General features: G+C 37.6%; 4 protein-coding genes across 4 annotated transcripts; 1 reads left to right on the top strand and 3 right to left on the bottom strand.

The window, feature by feature from the left end:
• Positions 1-4,688: 4,688 nt before the first annotated feature.
• Positions 4,689-8,483, top strand: LOC110759559 (TPR repeat-containing thioredoxin TTL1-like). The gene is made up of 7 exons (XM_088247525.1): positions 4,689-6,099; positions 6,226-6,421; positions 6,526-6,698; positions 6,920-7,253; positions 7,366-7,570; positions 7,684-7,784; positions 7,880-8,483. The coding sequence occupies exons 1-7, from the start codon at positions 5,099-5,101 to the stop codon at positions 8,030-8,032; spliced, it is 2,163 nt and encodes a 720-aa protein (XP_088103651.1). The 5' UTR covers positions 4,689-5,098; the 3' UTR covers positions 8,033-8,483.
• A 1,761-nt stretch (positions 8,484-10,244) lies between these two features.
• On the bottom strand, positions 10,245-11,988 carry LOC110759520 (nucleolar GTP-binding protein). The gene has a single exon (XM_021961591.2). The coding sequence runs from the start codon at positions 11,676-11,678 to the stop codon at positions 10,569-10,571; it is 1,110 nt and encodes a 369-aa protein (XP_021817283.1). The 5' UTR covers positions 11,679-11,988; the 3' UTR covers positions 10,245-10,568.
• A 3,247-nt stretch (positions 11,989-15,235) lies between these two features.
• LOC110759516 (uncharacterized) lies at positions 15,236-16,977 on the bottom strand. The gene is made up of 2 exons (XM_021961587.2): positions 16,739-16,977; positions 15,236-16,640 (listed from the first exon to the last, which is right to left on the bottom strand). Exon 2 carries the CDS (start codon positions 16,638-16,640, stop codon positions 15,492-15,494), a length of 1,149 nt encoding a protein of 382 aa, XP_021817279.2. The 5' UTR covers positions 16,739-16,977; the 3' UTR covers positions 15,236-15,491.
• A 522-nt stretch (positions 16,978-17,499) lies between these two features.
• Positions 17,500-18,418, bottom strand: LOC110759531 (MDIS1-interacting receptor like kinase 2-like). The gene is made up of 2 exons (XM_088247232.1): positions 18,258-18,418; positions 17,500-18,120 (listed from the first exon to the last, which is right to left on the bottom strand). Exon 2 carries the CDS (start codon positions 18,104-18,106, stop codon positions 17,696-17,698), a length of 411 nt encoding a protein of 136 aa, XP_088103358.1. The 5' UTR covers positions 18,107-18,120; positions 18,258-18,418; the 3' UTR covers positions 17,500-17,695.
• Between the last annotated feature and the right edge of the window lie 337 nt (positions 18,419-18,755).

The raw sequence follows: 18,755 nt of genomic DNA, 5'->3' as shown, positions 1-18,755 counted from the left end.
TGATTAATTTATTAGTTTAAACCCCCACCCAACACACACACATATAATACAATAATGCATACAAAATAGGGCAATTATCCCATGTGCAGATATACAATTAGGCTGTTGAATTTCTTGTCTTTTTAAATTAAATAAAGTTGAGGTTGATAGTCCAGCGGCACAATTGTATTCGTATATGTGATTCTTTATGCATATCTGTGTTGACTGTTGAGTCTATATCACAGTAATTATGCTTAGCCTCGGATTAGCCTAAACATACTCAAACTAAAATTAGCTCAGATAAAGAAAATTGAGCTAATCTAACCTCAATTAAAGGAATACATAGGAATATGACATGAAGAGAAAGAAAAAAAAAACATATGATTTCATTGAACACACTACTAGAAAACCATAAATTAGCGACTACTGTTCAATTTGTGACTACTACTAGCAAAACCGTGATCAAAATGGGTTGCCAAATTCACGCAACTCTGGTCCTAATTAGGTGTTGCCAAATTCAACTCGTGCATTATGGATCTCTAATTATGTGGAAAAAAATGCTTTTATATTCAATACTTCCACAGATTTTCCACTGAATGTTCAAAAACTTTGTTTGATACGCTAGCCACTTACAAATAAGTTCCACACAATACATCACTACATGCATTGTTTGACAAAAACACATGCAAATACCTTTTAAAATTAAAAAGAGAGACAGAGACAGAGAGAAGGAGAGAAAAAGAAGAGAAGCATGTGTATTTATTTGACTAAAATTAATTGAACCATTTACATATGATCTTTAACTTAAACACCTTCATAATTAAGTGTGTGATTTTATAAAAAAGGCGTCAAGGCTATTAGTAGTAAAACCGTTCGTTACGTATTATATGTTATTTTATCAAAATTTCAACGTGAAACTTTATATTCTTTAACAATATATACACACAAAAAAACTTTAAATAAACAAAGTATTAAAAGAATTTAAATCTCACATGATGATGTAAGCACACATGCACATCCGCTGGTTTGTTTGTTCATATCTCAAAATCTATTCTATTGAGACTATCCATGAAAATTACAAAATTCTAAGAGCATTGGGGAACTGAGATTAACTGTTAATTAGAATGTCTTGTTGAGGTTGATCCCAACGCCATGTGAATCACAGAGAGCCTTAAAACTCAAGGCTTTTTTTTGTTGGCATGGCCAGCTTTCGAGGGGCGTTGGATCACGTGACCACCTATTGTCGTCTTTACTTAAAGTGCACGTGCCACCCTTTCCGGACGCCCTATCTCTGATCTGCGCACCCTCAGTCTTGAGTCCCAAGCAGCAGCAGCTGGCCTCTGCCCTGTTTTGCATCTGCCCGATCCACCTTAGCCTTGCATTCCAAGCCTTCCCTCTTTTTCCATTCTTTTCTTTTTTAAGATTCCAACGTGGAGAAGAAGTTGTTTAGATGAAAAAAGATTTATCCTCTGTTTTAACTTTTACCATGTCTTTACTTGTCTAATTTTACTTTATCTTCTTTTGTTTAAGAATATATCTTTATTCAATGGGGCAACCAAAACTTTCCCTAAATTTCAGTCGTGATATGGCAAATGACATGACATTTTTTTAAATTGTTAGATGTGAACATATACCACATCAGTTAGATCTAAAATTTTAGGATATGTTTTGATATGGGTGGTGCCCAAATTGGTGCCCAAAGTTGGTGCCTCTAGCATTTTCCGTTTTGATATATGGATAAGGTCTTTTTTTCGATAGATATGTCGGAATGAAATTTTCAATCATACATTCAACTTTTGCATAAAACAGTTTGACAAGAGAACATTTTCCGTTATTACTCATCTCTATTTTGTTTTAGTTTGACAAGAGAATACACATGGATGCTCATGACCCTGCCGGCAGAAATTGAAATGCTGTGTGTTGATTTATTTGCATGCTTACTGCTCAATTCTGTTTGAAAAGTCTAGCTGGGGAAAGTTGGATTGCACCCAATAAAAGTATTTCTCCTATAGGCCTACCCACCTTAGCTTTAACTCATAAATGTTATCCTCATTTCACTTTTGTACCTTTTAGATTAGTATAATAATAATCCTACTAATCTACTACTAAATTAGATCCCTTGGGGCCCTGCACATTTTTCTGTCATATAAAATAAAAACAACTTGAGTCCATCATTTTCTGTATGAATAATGTCACGGAAGCTTATGATTTATGAAGATTTTCATCGCATAAAATCATTAGGGTTGCTTGTGATTTTGGACACGTCACAGGTGCATGGCTCTTGGCATATACATGTAGTCAATAGTCACGTGCGATATTTAGATTGTGTGACAGAGAAGGCACACGCATATTATTTGCAGACAATCATATATACATGATCCGTGTGCTTTCAACCTCATCCATCCATCCACCAGCAATAATAATCAGTCGACAGATTTAAATTTTTTGTGCTCTTTCATGCATGAATTGAGCCCATATCTTATATACAAATTCTTGGTATAATAATTGAGTTGTGGCCGTACGTTTGCTCAAAGTTTTTGGTGAGCATAAAGACAAATGCAGGAGGGAATTAGGATGAGAATCAGATTGGTGGGTGTGTGGTGCGGGTCGTCTTTTGGTATTGTGTAGTCGTAAACTTTGACTACATTGTTAGCTTTTAGCGGTGTCAGAATTCACAAAGTGTGTGATTCTCTGGGGATTTATTGGCACTTTAAGTCGGTCGTGTTAGGGATTATCTTGAAGAGAATGACAGAAGTTGTCTACTGTCGGCAAATAAAGTGTATCATGCACTGTTTTACCCAAAAAAAAGTGCATGATGCACTTATTAGATTCGTAAAAAGAACATGAAAAACATTGTTGCAATTGCTTCGTCATCACCTCCTCTATGAAACATTATTAGACAATTTGGTATGTTATGTTAAGTACGTTATGTTGTAATCAACCATTATGCGAATTATAATCTTGATAAAATGGTTTTTAAGTAACACTTAGCTACGGAGAGACATGAAGCAAATTCCTGAAAAGAAATATGCAAACGAGCCAAGAAGCTAAGTCCAAGTTGGGAAATTCAAACAATCAGGCCAACAAAAAAATCAAAAAAATCTAAGTTAACAACATAACATGTCAAACTGTCTAATAAAGAACATGTCAAACTGTCTAATAAAGAACATTTTCTTTGTACGAATTCACCAAATGAATGTATCCAATTCTAACCTAACCCTAAGTTCGTTCTGATTGGCTTGAACATTTGACCTCACATATGGTGTGATTCATCTAGGAAACCCATTGCATAGAAAAGTCACTGCTAGCTGGTCGGAGGAGCACATCGATTATAAACCAGAGTAGGTAGCATAATTCCTTCCAAGTTCTAACTATTAATAATTTGATAGAATTTATGTGATGCCGCCCTCTCAGAGCCAAATAGTTTGAGAATTTTTGTGAGGTTGGTATGAGGAGGGTTTATAAGCCGGCACCAACTAGACATGATGTAGGCAAACTCATGACAAATATTCTTCAAGATTTTTAAAGCTTCAATTTGTTTCGCATAAATGGTCCTACAACATTTCATCCCACCAAAACCCACATTCAAAATGGACTTAAAATTGCATGGACTTGGTCACATTTTGTATATGCAACAACTCTGGTCAATAATTCTATCTCTTCTTCATGTATAAATAGCAACATTCCACAAGCCGACAACAAATGACATGTACCAACCTTGTTCATTGAGATAAATTAAGACTTTCTCAAATAAGATTACTATACTTTATAATATAATTGAAATCAATATTCAAATTTTCATTTCTGAAATTGGAGCTCAATCATCCTTGTCACTGCTTTATGTTAGTAAATAATCTCATTTAATTATTTATCAATCATCCAGAAAGTCCCTCCCCATTGCAATCATTATCATATACGTCTTCTTCAAGAAGTTTGTGTATGTAATAAGCTATTCAGTTATCGGCAAGTATAACACTTGATGTTATTTCTATTCTGCCCACCAAATATAGAATGTGAGTTCAGGTTCCTTTTTCCTTTGCATAGTGGGGGATTATTATTATTTTTTTTAGTATAAGCGATTGGGGGAGGACGGTTTACACAAATATACATTGGGTGTTTGGGGTTTTCGAACCTCTGCTCATATGGGTGGAGGTAGAATAGTTCAACAAATTATGACCATAGTGGGGGGATATTTTTAATAATAAAGTGTGAATTAAAAACTGCCCACTTGCTTTTATAAGATGTGCAAAAATAAAATCATTTGATTATATTTCAAAGATAAAATCCACTGCCCAAAAAAAAAAAAAGAGATCAAAGGTGCAATTTAATTGAGATAAGAAGACTTTTAACTCCCTTAATGGTGTACCACATAGGTCAACTTCTCAGTTCTCATCACCAGAAAACAAAGACACCAAAACAGAGAACTCTGCAGCCTCGGCAATCTGTGTTCGATAAACATTTAACAAGCCACTTGCCATAATCTGCTGCTAAATTAAATTGACTGACAGGATGACATCTCAGTGGTACACATGTCTTATTGTAAAGAACAAGAGCCATCAGAAAGAGGTTGAGAAGTCTCGTTATCAACAAGCTTATTTTAATTTCTCAATCATCAAGCTGTAAAATTTTGAATAGTAGTGCTCTTTCTTTTTGTATTTCCGTATCAAATTGGAAAATTATTATAAGTTTTTTTGGGAAACCAAAAAACAAAAAGCCCCTACTGGGGACTGGCCTTTTTCTTGTATACGCTAATTTAGTTTATGGGTTTTTGACCCTACACACCTTCACCTCCCTACCAGAACCCCAAAAAGATAAAGTTGGTTTCTTGGAAGCCACTCTAGGAGGCTGTGAGAGCTTATATATACACCTTTTGGATAATATTCTGCTACACAAAATCCTTCATGGGCAAGCCATCTCTTTGATTATTTTCATATATTTTATGCTTTGAGTCTTTTTTCTTCTTCTTCTCATTTTATTGTTTTCTGAGAGTATACACATTCTACATGTTACAAAAGTTTTAAACATGATTTTTGATACCTCTCTGTGTTCTCAAAACCATTAACTCATCTGTGTTCTTTAAGTATCTTCTGCAAGAGGCATCAAGAGCTTGAAAGAGAAAATGGCAGAGATGGCAAAGTATAAGGTGGACAAGGATTTGGGTTGTGGTTTTATGGGTGTGATTTTCCAGTGCAGAAGCTACTGGTCTAGAAAATCCTCTGTTCATTCACTACCTTCAAACAGTAGCAAAAATGATTTGAAAGCACCAATCAATGATGATTATTCTACAAAGTCTGAAGAATCCAAGAGCCAACAACCCAAATCCACAGAGGCCGCTATTGTAGTCTCCTCCAATACGGGTAGACCTTCTCCGAATCGAGACTCGAAACATGCCAGGAAGCCTAGCTTGGGTCATCCAAGGCCTTCAGCTTGTCACCAGAAGGTTCAACCGAGAAGGCATTCAGATGCTGGAAGAAGGTCAACATCTTCATCCAATGGTACTTCAAGCCAAATCAAGGTGTTGCAAATCCAGGACTTGTCGAAAGAGACGAAGCCACAAAGGGCATCCACTACTAGCTCTGCAGAGCTCAGTAGGAAGATCACTGATCACCAGCAGGCCAATGAAAGCAAAGCTCTGGTCCGAGCCACTTCAAGTAATATGGTGCTTTCAGGACAGTTGGGGAACTTGAGGCAGCCGGCAAGCAACAGTCCCACAGCCACAATCAAGACTCTGACTTATCATCTTAGAAATCTTGAAGACTCGAATTCGACACCTACCCGAAAAAATGGATTTGGAAAACTAGGAGTCAATGTTGTGATGGGTAACATTGTGAGGAAGAACAGTGATGAGTTTGGAGGTCTTTCCCGGAACAAGTTAGACCCTGAGGTGTTAAAGTCCATGGGAAATGAGGCATACAAACAGGGCAGATTTGAAGAGGCCTTGGCTTTTTATGACCGAGCAATTGCTTTGGATTCAAATAAGGCTGCTTATCACAGCAATAAAGGAGCAGCTTTGATTGGTTTAGGCCGTCTTATCGAGGCGGTTTTCCAATGCAAAGAAGCAATCCAGATTGAGCCTTCTTATCACAAAGCTCATCATCGGTTGGCAACAACTTATCTCAGGTAATTTCAAACAGAGCAAGATTCTGTTCTATATATTTTCCTGCAGAACACAAACTTTCATGTGTTTGTGTTTGTTTTAATTCTTTTGAAATATTTGCTAACATGAACATTAATTGTGTCATTTAGATTGGGAGAAGCAGAGAAAGCATTGGATCACTACAAACACTCGGGTCCATACGCTAACTCAAAAGAGGTTGACCAATGTCAGGCCCTTCAAAAATGCCTCAGCAGATGTACTGAAGCTCAGAAATTACAAGAGTGGAATATTTTGCTGAACGAGACCCAACTGGCAATTTCCTCAGGTGCCAATTCAGCTCCACAGGTTAGATTTCCTTGGTCAACCCCTTGTTCTGCCAAAGGTTAATTAGTATAATCTGTTGATCAAAACAATCTAATGTTTGTTTATGTTTGTTTACTTATGCCTAGGTCTTTGCTCTACAAGCTGAGGCCTTGCTGAAGCTTCACAGACATCAAGAGGCCTATGCCACCTACCAAAAACGACCCAGTTTCAGCATTGATATATGCACCAAGTTCTTTGGATTGGCAAGTAGTGCTTATCTGTTAATGATTGGGGCTCAGGTTTACTTGGCTGTTGGCAGGTTAGTTTATTAGTGCTAATTAATATGATATAGGACTTTTAAATATAAGCCTTACATTAAATCACAAGTTAGGTTGGTCCCTATAATTAATTTGCAGCCGTTTAAAAAGACTCCGCGTGCAACATGTGGTCACTGATCATTAGTAATTAAGTACTAATTTATCTTAGGTTCAGATTAAGACGTGTCAAGATGGTAACATCTTAGAGTTATGGGGTTGACAGGTTTGAAGATGCTATAGCTGCAGTTCAGAATGCAGCACGACTCAATCCAAGTGACAAGAATGTCGCTGCGGTGGTGAAGAGGGCTCGCGCTGTTGCATCAGCCCGAGTGAGTGGTAACCTTCTCTTTAAGGCATCGAAATTTTCGGAAGCATGTGTAGTGTATAGTCAAGGACTGCAGCATGATTCACACAACTCGGTTTTACTATGCAACCGAGCAGCTTGTCGTACTAAACTTGGACAATTTGAAAAGGCCATTGATGATTGCAATGCAGCACTTAATGTGCTGCCTTCTTACAGCAAGGCTAGGCTGCGCCGGGCTGATTGCAACGCCAAGGTGAATTTTTCTCACTTGAAGGCCAAACATACTTTCTGCACAAAAATTAATGAGTAATAAGTTGAAAACCCATCACTAATTAGTACACTTTCTGTTTGTTTTGTGGCAACAGTTAGAAAGGTGGGGGGCTTCAATTCAAGATTATGAAGTTCTGATAAGAGAAACTCCTGGAGATGAGGAAGTTGGCAAGGCTTTGTTTGAAGCCAAGATCCAGCTCAAAACACAACGCGGTGAAGATATTAAGGACATGAAATTTGGATCAAATTTGGTCCTCATCTCCAGCAATGAGCGCTTCAGACATTTTGTGACCTCTCCAGGTAACTCCTTCTTCTTTGTCCATTTGCCACAAAGCACTAAACTTGGTTTCGGATCTCTTGGTTAGATAACTATATTATAACTCAACAAAACTAACACCTTGTCTCAATAACAGGGATGTCTGTGGTGCTGTTTTGTAGCAAAACCAAACAAAAGCAAGTGTTGCAAGCCCTGCATCAAGTCTGCACAAGATTCCCATCTGTCAATTTTCTCAAGGTTTGTTCTAAATAATAAATTCTGGAGCAAAAATTGTTGTTATGTTTATTATTTTACCATTGACTTATTTTTTCTATGTTTTTATATAATTTCAGGTGGAGGTGGAAGACCATCCATACTTGGCCAAAATGGAGGATGTGAGCACAATCCCAGCCTTCAAGATATACAAAAATGGATCAAGGGTCAAAGAAATTCCAGGCAGCAACCATGAATTATTAGAAAGCTCAGTCAAATTGTACAGCAGTTGAGGATTCTTAAGTAAAACAAAAGATGACATATTACACTTGATATATTGTTCATAGGCAAGGTGACAGGCAGCAGAAACTTCACATCTTGCAAAAGAAGAAAGCCCACATGACAGAATAAAAATAGAAATTGATTGGGCCAATTATATGTGCTTGACAACTTTGCCTGCATTGCACATAAAGCAAAAAGGGTGGGAAGAGAATCAATGCAAAAGATTAAATCAAGGAAGAAGGAAATTTGAGTGGACTTTTATTGTATTTCTTCATCTGATTCTTTTAATTTTTTTTACTTTTGAAAGTTTTATGGGGTCCTATGTTCTCCCAACCCCATATGTTGCACACCAACCTGGCAAGCCAACATGAATTGTGGTTGATCAGAGGAAGTTTCATATTTGTTCTCTGTTTTTGTCTTTTCAAAACCTGGAAATTATGTTATCAGGAGGTTGACTGATTAGGACTGGTATTATATAGAGCTAGGAAATGTGTTTTCTATGGAATGTCTTTTTTGTTCCAAGGTTTAACAAACTCCATGATCACTATGAATTCCAAAATGGCAGGCGTTCAGTCGATCACTTGCCAACTCATCATGAGGAGAAATACCAACCCGCTGGGGTATTCAAACTTGATAGCTCCTTCTGTTGAAGAATATAAACTAAACCAACAATTCACCTACTAATAACACCGAAGTCTTTGTGCAAAATTTCACACTATGTAGATGGTAAAGTTGAAATATTTATCGGTATTAGACTAATTAGTAGTGGGTCCACTAATCTGTTTCTCTGAAATCTTAACATAATATTACCCAAATCCAAATAAACCCTGGATTGAAAACCCCAAGGGCACTTTCATAAAATTTCGATCCCAATTCCTCACCATTGCTTTGCATGTAAATTTTACTGTAATTTCTGGATAAGCCCATCAGAAAAGTTTTCATGGACACCTAAAATTCTCTTTGCACACCAAACGATTTTCTAACAAAAGAAACTCTCTTGGGTTGGGCGTCCAAAGAATCACCCTTGTCTATAGTGAGCCCAAAGCGTGAATATAGGGCTGGGTTTTTCCAAGGCAGAGAGTCAACCAGCTTTGACTATTCAGCCCATTTAAAGGCCATTCAAAAGAAAATAAATACCTAATTGCAGGCATGCGCATGGCCTTTGATCCTGCTATGCTGTCACTCTTTGAATTTTGTAGCTAAAACCATATTTCTGACTGTAGCTAATTCGGTTAAAAGGAGCAAACATGATGCCCCAATTACAGGGCATAATTTATCAATAACTAATAAACTGCATGATCGACAAACAGAATTATGTGCATTATTAATTAGGACATTATATAGGGAACGAGAGTCAAGGCAATCAATCTAGACAGTAATCAATTACATTGTACACCGTTTCTATTGATAGAACAAAAGCATAACTTTTAGGAAGAGTGCCAACAATCTAGACAAACATATGGGACAACTGGACATAACATACGATCTACAGTTTTGCTTATGACCTGTCCCATCCCGAAATTTATTTTAATTTTCAAAATTTTAATATGGAATTACAATTTTACTCTTGTGATTTGGGGGGTGTTGGTCAATTTTTGTTCGGAAAGCATTTTGGGAATTCCCTTCACACCGTTACGTAGAGCTCACTCTCACAAGTTTATGGACACGTACTGAGCTTAAATAGGACTCATAACAAAAAAGTTACGATCAGCGGAGGTCCAGGGGTTTTTTGAAATTTAGAAAAAAGTTACAGTCAACCAAAAGACAAATTTGGGACAAATGGGAAACATGCACATAAGAAGAGTGGTAAAAAAGTAACAATTTAGATAAACTTATTAATTACACTGTAGACCCATTTCTATATGGATAACTCAGTTCTGTTGTGTGTTTAGACTCTGTTTTGTAGTTTTGGTAGATTATTCGTACTCACGAGAAAGAAGCTTGTTTTGAGGTAAATTGTTTCGTGAGAAAGAAATTAGAGAGAAGTGTGTATAAAACATGAGATTGTTTTCTGGCTTAGAGCAGTCTTACATAGAGTTGGTGATGATGTGATATGATAGCGCACACTTGTAGTAGGTCCTACAATTCTGACGAAATCTCAGTTCTTTTTCTAGTTGGAACATTCTCGTTGGTTTGAACACCCACCACAGAAGATATACATCTCTGCCACTTAACAATCTAATTAGTAATTATCAACACTTCTGTCAGAAAAGCACCATGATATATACATACAGCAGACAAATTAAGATTTTGATTTCAGAAACAAAAGACGAGCATGGTGATGGTGGACATATACATCACAAAACTGTAAATGCTGGCAAAATCTTTTTCCAGGAGAAAGAAACAGAAAAGCTGTACAAGTACTAAAATCTATAGCAACAAGAATGAAGCAAAAGTAAGCTAAAGGAGCTTTGGATTTACCAGTTCCCACAGAATAACTCGGTGGACAAAAAGCTCACAAAACCAAATCAAGGCAGAGAATTAATAAAGAAAAAAAAAACCATATTTTTCTTTTGACAAAAAAAAAAAAAGAGATCTTCTTCTTCATCATCTCTTCCAACTTCGACTTCTGGAAATTGCATCTTTCATTCCACCAACAACCCATGTCTCCTTGGCAATATCAGAAGAAATCTTGTGGAAATCAGAATCATATGCCATCACCACCAAGCTCTCTGTCTTCTTTCTCTGTTTATCTTCCTCCATTAAGCTCTTCAAAGTAACTTTGGCCTTTTTCTCTTCTTTTTCTAATCCATTTTTGTTTTCTGCTTCTTTTTCTTCCTCTTTTTCATCCTCATCATCTTCTTCTTCTTCTTCTTCTTCTTTCTCTTCTAGCCAAGTCTTTGCAGGAGCAGACCTGCACCTCATTAGCAACAGAGCATTTGGTGGCGGAACAGAGGCTACTGGAACTTCAGAAGTTGATCCAACCTCATCATCCAAACTCTGCTTATCATTTCTCTCCTTTTTATCTTCTGTGCAAAACTCATTACTCTGATTTTCCTGTAAAACCATAAACCATTTTGAAAACACAGCCCTCGAGCTACTCTGATCACCACCGTCGCTAATTCCCTCACCACCCACATGGTTTTCTCGACAGTCCCTGTTTTCTTCCTCTTCTTCTTCTTCATCCTCGTCGCTAGTAATATCCGGTTGAGGAAAAGAACCAAAGCACCGCAAATCAAACCGAATGTTTCTCAAGCAAGTCAAGAATTGCATGACTTCTTTCTTGAACCCGAGAGCCTCTGCCCAACCGGGTCGTCTTTGTTTCCTCTGTTTCTTGTTGTTGTGAATTCTCTCAATCTCCTCCATCACTGACTGCCAGCTTTTGCAGGAGCCAGACTTGTGCCTGACTTTGATCTGGCCAGCGCAGGTGACTTTTGGGGACGTGGGCTCGGAGATCTCAGAGCCCATGGGCTTGGTCTTGGCCCATAACAGAGGGCTTGCTTGGCCAAGACCACTTTTGCCAATGCTTGATTTTTTGACGAGCTGCTGGTGGTGGTGAGGTTGGTGATGGTGGTTCTGGTTGTACTGGTGGCGCTTAGGCTCTGCGGGCCTCGCTGGGCTGCAAATTGGCTTGGGCATCAGTTTTAGACTGGTTCTTGAAGGAAAACATACTAATAGATCTGCAGAAAGAGCTCCTTTGGCTTCCCTTGACTTCATGTTCTGCAGAAAGAGTTTGTTGCTTCTTCAATTTTGTTTTCCCCTTCTGTCTCTCTGTTTTTGTGTTTCTTTTTCTTAGATCTTGTGCTTGCTTGCTTTCTTGCTGAAACTGTTTGGTTTTTTGGTTTTTGAGGTGTGCTTTGGATGGCTTTTAAAAGAAAGGAGGGAGGGCTTGACAGCTTTCCTTTGCTTTTGCCTTTATCTTATGTGTTTTTCCCCTTTAACATCTGTTTCCATCTCTCTGTCTCTCATTTTTCTCCTTCTACATTGTTTAACATATGTTTATCTTACATGCAACCGGGACATACTTCCTTTTGTGTTTGTCTCTTCCATTACGTAATTTATCTCTCAATTTAGGTTATTGCGCTATGTAGTTGTTTTTCTTATACTCCTTATCGCGTAATAAGAGAGAGAGAGAGAGAAAAGCATATGCCTCGTTAAAATAAAAACTTATCCTAGTTGATAATTTTTCTGACATTCATTGTCACGTAAGACGAACGATAAGGGAAAAGAAGTATACACCTAATTACAATAAAATCTGGCCCAATTTGATCCTTTTTGTGACACTCCTTTTTGCAACCCTTTGAAATGGGGTCACAGGCTCACAGGACAGGATAGCCTTCTTTCTTAACCTTTACTTTTCTCTAATGGTTCCCTTTTTTAAAAAAAATTTAAATTGAAAAAAGGTGCATGAGAAAGTTAAAGCCCACGAGCCTTGTTTCATGATCCAATCATGCCACCAACTTGTGAGCCCATGACAGTTATGACTCATGACCCCTATGGCTAGTGCCCACAAGCAAGTGAACAATTACCGAACCACTTCTCTTCAATGGAACCCACAAGAATTTGAGAGCTCTTCTTCTCAAGTCATTCTTGGTGATTTTCGACCCTTTCATTTTGATGGGATGCATAAATAATTGCTTAGTGATTGGTCTACCATATGCAAATCACTGGTTTACTTGACACATTATGGTAGAGGCAAAAGAAACTCCAACAAATGTAGTAGGTGGGTGGGTGATAGAAAGGGAAAGAAAAGATTAACCCAAATTAAATTCCACTTCTAAAATAAGAAGGGAATTAAATCCTCTAGATAATTTGCTTCTTAAACTTCAATTTATTTTCTTTGTTTTCTATCAACTCTCTCTCTCTCTCTCTCTCTCCATAGCCAAACACAAAAAATTATATATAGTAGTGGCGGCTGGTGAGCTGTAAGAATATTGGCAATACATTTTCTAACCCTAATTTTCTTAAACTAGAAAACCAGGAGGCGTAGGGAAAGCAGACTGAAAGTGTTGAAAAGAAAGGATGGGATCCGCAGAATTCATCATAGAAAAAGAGGAAGAGAGATTAAGCAAAGTGAGGTTGTGATGATGAAGGGAGCAATGCACTTGAGAGCATGGAAAAAGATGATGGCCCCTTTAACCACTACTAGTTCCCTTACAGGATTAGACTTTACTTTTATTTGGGACCTTCCATCCCATGCATGATGCATGTCTAGCCCAAAAAAAGCCTCACACTCACCTCATATATTCTACTCTCTTTCCCCCCTTTTGATTCATATTTGAATGTGGTCATCATCTCTATTTGTGTTGGTAGTCTTTCTTTTTTTGTTTTAATTCACAGGTAGGGAAATTCAAATTTGAGACTTCTAATACTTGTACATTCAGAGAGAGAGCTAATTGGTGATTTGCGTTGGTAGCTCGTTTGAAGAATATAAACATCGTGGCCCTCTATGTTCAATGGTAATTGATCTTGAATTGAATGCTCTAGTCTGAACATAGTATTTGGCTCAGCCGATCCCACATCACTTGTTCGTATTATATTCAGAGGAGCAAAGCAGGAGTACTAGGAAAAGCTTTAAAATAAGGATATAACACCACTTCCGTACAAGATTAAAGCCGAAATTCTCCAAGCGTGAAGCACCAGGAATGGATTTGCCTTAAATTAATCACCTTATAAGTTTGGCATAAGAGTAATTGGCAATTTTCTGTTCATTTGATCCTTAAAATAAAAAAGTTGAGAAAGCATGCGGACCAAGCAAGGTAGCCAAGTCTAAAGTTTGGAGAAAAATATTTGAGAAAGCAAAAAAGCACACCACATCTATGTTGTTTATCTTACGCATCATTGAGACATGTAGGGTGAAGTGAACTTGGATGGAGTAAGTTGAGTTTCAAATTGAAGTGTTTTTCAGTTGTGGGAGGTGATAGGTGGATGATGTCACAAACTCATAAACATAAACAAAGATTCCTCCTATAATGAGTAGCATCAACCCTATGGGTAAAAAGTTTAACCAAATCCAAACAAAGAGAACTGCAAAAGAGAAAAATAATTGAGGTGGGAGAGCAAGAGGTTTAGAAATGAAGATGTGTTAGATAACTACCACACGTGAAGTTTAATTTACAACAAAACGTTTTAAAATAACTTTGTTTTTGCTTTTGTTTTAAGTTATTTGAATAGTTTGAATTATTATGGAGGTCTATGACTCTAGAAAGAGGAAATTGACTTTGAAATAGTAAGGGATGGATACTGTGGGCTAAATTGGTCAAAAGAAAACCAGTAGGAGCTAGTAGGTGTTTAGTCTAAATCTAGCTAAAAGTTGAATTTCCCATGCCCTTGTAAGGCTTGTATTGGGATCTAACAATTTGGGAAATGGGAACAAGAGAAAAACTTCTCTTTCAAGAGAAGAACTTGCATTTCGCGGGGATAACAATGTTTTGCTATCCCATTCAATCACTTTTCGCCATGAGGATAGCAAAACAGTGATATCCCTGTGACATGCAAGTTTTTCTCCTCTTTCAGAAGAACGGCCTTTTTTAGTCAATAGGTATAGAAACCTAAAACAGTTTTAAATAGAAGACATACAGTTAAACCCAAATCATAGGTTTTCTATAATTCCATCAACTACCATAAGCTGTAGAGCAGATGAAAACAAACAAACAAACAAACGAACACAAGCATTATTTACCCAAACCACAATCCTCTAATCCTTCCCCTCGCTGTCGCCAGACCCAGCTGCCCATTCATTGAGAATGAGAAATCTTCTCCAATCTTCCCATCCCCAATGCATTAACATGTATGATGAAGGCCTGGCTTTCAAAGCCTGCTGTTTACATTTAGTAGATATGATATATGATTTGGGAGAATTTGCTCTGTCAATATCACAGGTATTGTAAAAAGCAACTCTATAGTGAAATTTTCTGTTCACTTTCAGATAGATCAACTCGATGAAACTAAATGTTTTCTGATTAGAGATCATAATGTCTAACAAAATTTGCAGACTCCGTTAAAAAAACAACAAAATTTGCAGACTGCAATAAAAAAAGTTCAATCTCATCTCTGAAAAGCAAATTTACATAAGCCACAATTACTAATATACAAGCCAAGGAAGAGCAATCAAAGTAAGAACAAATGTTTGTAAGGGTCGAACACACAGCAGAAACTAATACCCTTAGCTCAAGATATTGGTAACTTGAAACCTAAAAGACTACAAAGTATAACTTTGAGTAGCAAATAAGCTAACTATCACTCTTTTTTAAGGCATTCAAAGTTTAAAGAAATTAATAAATGGAGAAGGTATAACCAGATCCACAATAACAATAATCTGAGTGTTACAACTTTCTTACAAAGACTATTAGAAGGAAACACGAGTGCTCAAAAGAAAATTCCTCAAAAACAATCATGACCTTTCTATTTCCTTTTCCATGCTCTTCCGGAAAAAAAAAAAAACTCTTCCTGCAAGTTACAAGCATCATCAAATGCCAGTGCCAGCTAAAAATATTCAAATCGCATTAGCATGGCTCTTCACTGGTCATGTTAGACCTCAAGTTCATTTGCATAAGGAATGACAAATCTTTCAGCAAACTTCTGATCAGTGTACTTGCAGATTGTGCTCAAACTAGGTATTTTCCTAAGTAGATTTTTCTTTTCTAGGTTCTCCATAACTTGTAGTCGTGGTTTCAGCCTGTGCTCAACGCTACAAATAAGCAACTCTGGGTGACTAACTATAAATGCGATATCAGCCTTGCCAGAGCTGAGCAGCATCTCTGTTACCTCCTTAATCTTCTTCTCAGATATACAAAACACCTGGGGAGCCCTGCTAAACGCCGTCAAGACCCCCTTTTCTGAAAATCCCAAACTCTGGAAAAGCTTCATCTTCATTTCCCAGGTCTCCAAACTCATCGAACTAATGGTCCGAATTGCTGATAGGAACATCTTGGACTTCCTATCGAAACCCATTTCATCAACCCTTCTAACAAAATCCATAATGCTCTCCTGCGTATGCAGATAAAATCTGGGAAAATGACAAATGTATTTGACAATCTGCGACGAACTTATACCCAAACTCTTCAAAACCTCAATATTGGGAATCATTGTCTTCTCCAAGTCATATTTGAGATACCAACCAGATAACTTTAAAACCTTAAGCACACCAGCATTGGAGCCCAGAATGTTCTTCAATGCTAAAATAGCAGGACCAAGCCGATTATCGGCACTCCGCCGTAAAATCCAGGGGTCAGAGGATATAACATCCGCAATGTCAGAGTCTGAAAAGCCAGAGTCTTGGAAAATCTTGATTTTGGGTTTGATGGCCGTATCAAGATTGGCACGAAGTATCCTCGGGATCCTTTTAACCACTTCCTCTAGCTGGGTTTTGGAGAAGCCGCTTTCTTTTAGGAATGAAAGCACCGAATCCGCCTCTGCGGTATTTTTAAGAAAAGCGATGGATGATGAGGCTTTCAAAGCAGCTTCTGGGGAAAACTGGTGCTGGCTGATTAAATATTCAGCTACTGCTACTTTGGGCGTTGATTTTGACCTTCTGTCTTTGGAGACAAAGTTAAACTTTGACCTTTTGGGTTTGGAGGAAGAGTAAAACAAGATAGAGATTGAGTGGTAGAGAGGAGTCCTGTGAAGCTGGACCGAGCTTCTCAGATAGAATGAGAGTGAGATTAGCCTTTTGTTCATCTGGGTTATCAAATTTTTCAGGGTTTTGGTGAATTTTTAGCAGTGATTTCTACATCAAAATCGAAAACAGAGAAATTGGTTTTGAAATATGAACTTGCCTGGGATTATGAATTCTGGGGCTCAGAATGCAGAATTAACAAGTTCCGGAAAAGAACTGGTGATGCCAAGCACTATGCTCTGTAGCCCTCAGGCTCATTCTCCAGATTACGCACCATGCCAAGCACTATGCTCTGCTTGCTTTTGGATGTAACGTTTCAAAGTTAAGAAATTTGACGCCCAAATCCCGCTCGTTAGGGTTTTTCAACCCTGCTGCATTTTTCTTCTTCCTTTTCTGATATTCTCTCTGTTTTTAAATTTTGTCTTATTACCAAAAAAAATTATTTTATCAAATAAGGGTGCTTCCCAGCATTTGTACATATTCCCCATTTTACCCTCGAAAATTAAGTTGAAGATTGCATGGTTTGTGTTTTTTAAGTCAAGAAACAGACGTTAACAAAGATTACAAAGATGATCCTTGAGGGATCTTAACACCATATAAATCACAATCTATGTAAAACATTCATTGACAAATTTTCCAACCAAATACACATATCTGAAGAAGCATGCTCACGTTTAATCAATATATGCCTTTTGATTTGATTCTCAATAAGCATGTTGTATCGAAATGTTAACTTATGGTTTGCTTTATTATTTTAATTTTGAGGTTCATTTAACAGCAATATATTAAGTTTCGTGTGCAATATTATCGTTGTATAGTCTCGTTGATTTGTTATCATTGAAATTTGAATTAGTTTGCATAAATTTAATTAGAGCCTCGACGGCAACACTTCTCTCCAATTGGTGTTCAAACTATAATTCGTGTCTATTTTAGAAGTATCTCTTAGCAGCATATTACAAAACACCACATATATAATAATATGTGAAACAAGTTCTGAAAACTTAAAGCACTACAAAGGACCAAAGTGAATAGAATTAGATAACAATAAGAAAACAACAATTAGGACACCTATTGTTTCAAAGCAGAAAGCTGGAAGTAGGAATTAACCACATCCTGATCAGGTAGTCAAAGGATTGAAAGCAAGCAATTCACCGCATGTAATCATAGGTAATGGCTTTGGCAAATGCAGCCTCTGAGTCTGAGTTGATGAGAGGAGTTGAGAAACTTGCTTCATCGTTGGACGAGATTGTGGACTTGCATTCAAGCATGCAAATGCTATCTTCACAAGAGCGACCGCTTCCCCCGCCATTTGATGTGTCGGCGGCGAAATGCGTTGGTCCAAAACATCCACAACCAGCATTTGATTGGCTAGTAATGCAGATGATGATGACGACAACGACGAGGAGGAGGAGGAGGAGGAGGAGCCCGTAGATAGAGATGAAAAAAGATCTCCTGGATGCCTTCCTACAACTATCTCCAATGTGACCACCCCAAAGCTATAAACATCACATTTTTCATTCACTTCCATTGTATACGCCAGCTCTGCTCAGAAAAAATTCACAAAAATTGCGGTGTTCAAACCATTTTGTCTTTAGAACAAAAAATGAATGATAAATATTTTGTTAATACCATTTTTTTTATAAAAAAGAAAAAGAAAAAAGAGAGACCATCAATATTACCTAGTGCCACATATCCATATGTGCCTGCAAGGGAAGTCCAATTAGTTGAGTTTGTGCTCAAAAACTTAGCAGCGCCGAAGTCTGCAACAGAGGCCTCAAATTCAGAATCAAGCAAAATATTGTTGCTTGATATGTCCCCATGTACAATTGGAGGCAAGCAATTGTGGTGCATGTAAGACAAGGCATGAGATACACCTTTAACAATATTCACTCTTTTACTCCACCCCAACTCTTTAGCTTCTTCATCTTTGCTCAACATTGCGGCCAAGCTACCTCTTTCTAGATACTCATACACCAACAACGAATGTCCTTTATGTGCACAGTAACCGTAGAGCTTGACAATATTTCGGTGTCGTATCTCAGTCAGTGTTCTTACTTCATTTAAGAATTCCTTCTCAACATTCTTCTCGTCGTCCTACTGCAGATGGAGTTTCTTCACGGCCACTACTACATTGGCAAATGGCAAATTCGCTCTGTAGACGCTTCCATGTCCTCCCT

This window comes from Prunus avium, chromosome 1 (assembly GCF_965620075.1).
Source record: "Prunus avium chromosome 1, drPruAviu1.hap1.1, whole genome shotgun sequence".
Taxonomy (NCBI): domain Eukaryota; kingdom Viridiplantae; phylum Streptophyta; class Magnoliopsida; order Rosales; family Rosaceae; genus Prunus; species Prunus avium.
Note: the sequence above shows the minus strand (reverse complement) of the source record. Positions and strands in the feature narration are given on the sequence as shown.

Coding starts and splice junctions, on each gene's coding strand:
- LOC110759559 (XM_088247525.1), top strand. CDS start 5,099: ATGGCAGAGATGGCAAAGTATAAGGTGGACAAGGATTTGGGTTGTGGT. Junction 6,422..6,525: donor GTGCCAATTCAGCTCCACAG/GTTAGATTTCCT, acceptor ACTTATGCCTAG/GTCTTTGCTCTACAAGCTGA. Junction 7,571..7,683: donor ACATTTTGTGACCTCTCCAG/GTAACTCCTTCT, acceptor TCTCAATAACAG/GGATGTCTGTGGTGCTGTTT.
- LOC110759520 (XM_021961591.2), bottom strand. CDS start 11,678: ATGAAGTCAAGGGAAGCCAAAGGAGCTCTTTCTGCAGATCTATTAGTA.
- LOC110759516 (XM_021961587.2), bottom strand. CDS start 16,640: ATGAACAAAAGGCTAATCTCACTCTCATTCTATCTGAGAAGCTCGGTC.
- LOC110759531 (XM_088247232.1), bottom strand. CDS start 18,106: ATGGAAGTGAATGAAAAATGTGATGTTTATAGCTTTGGGGTGGTCACA.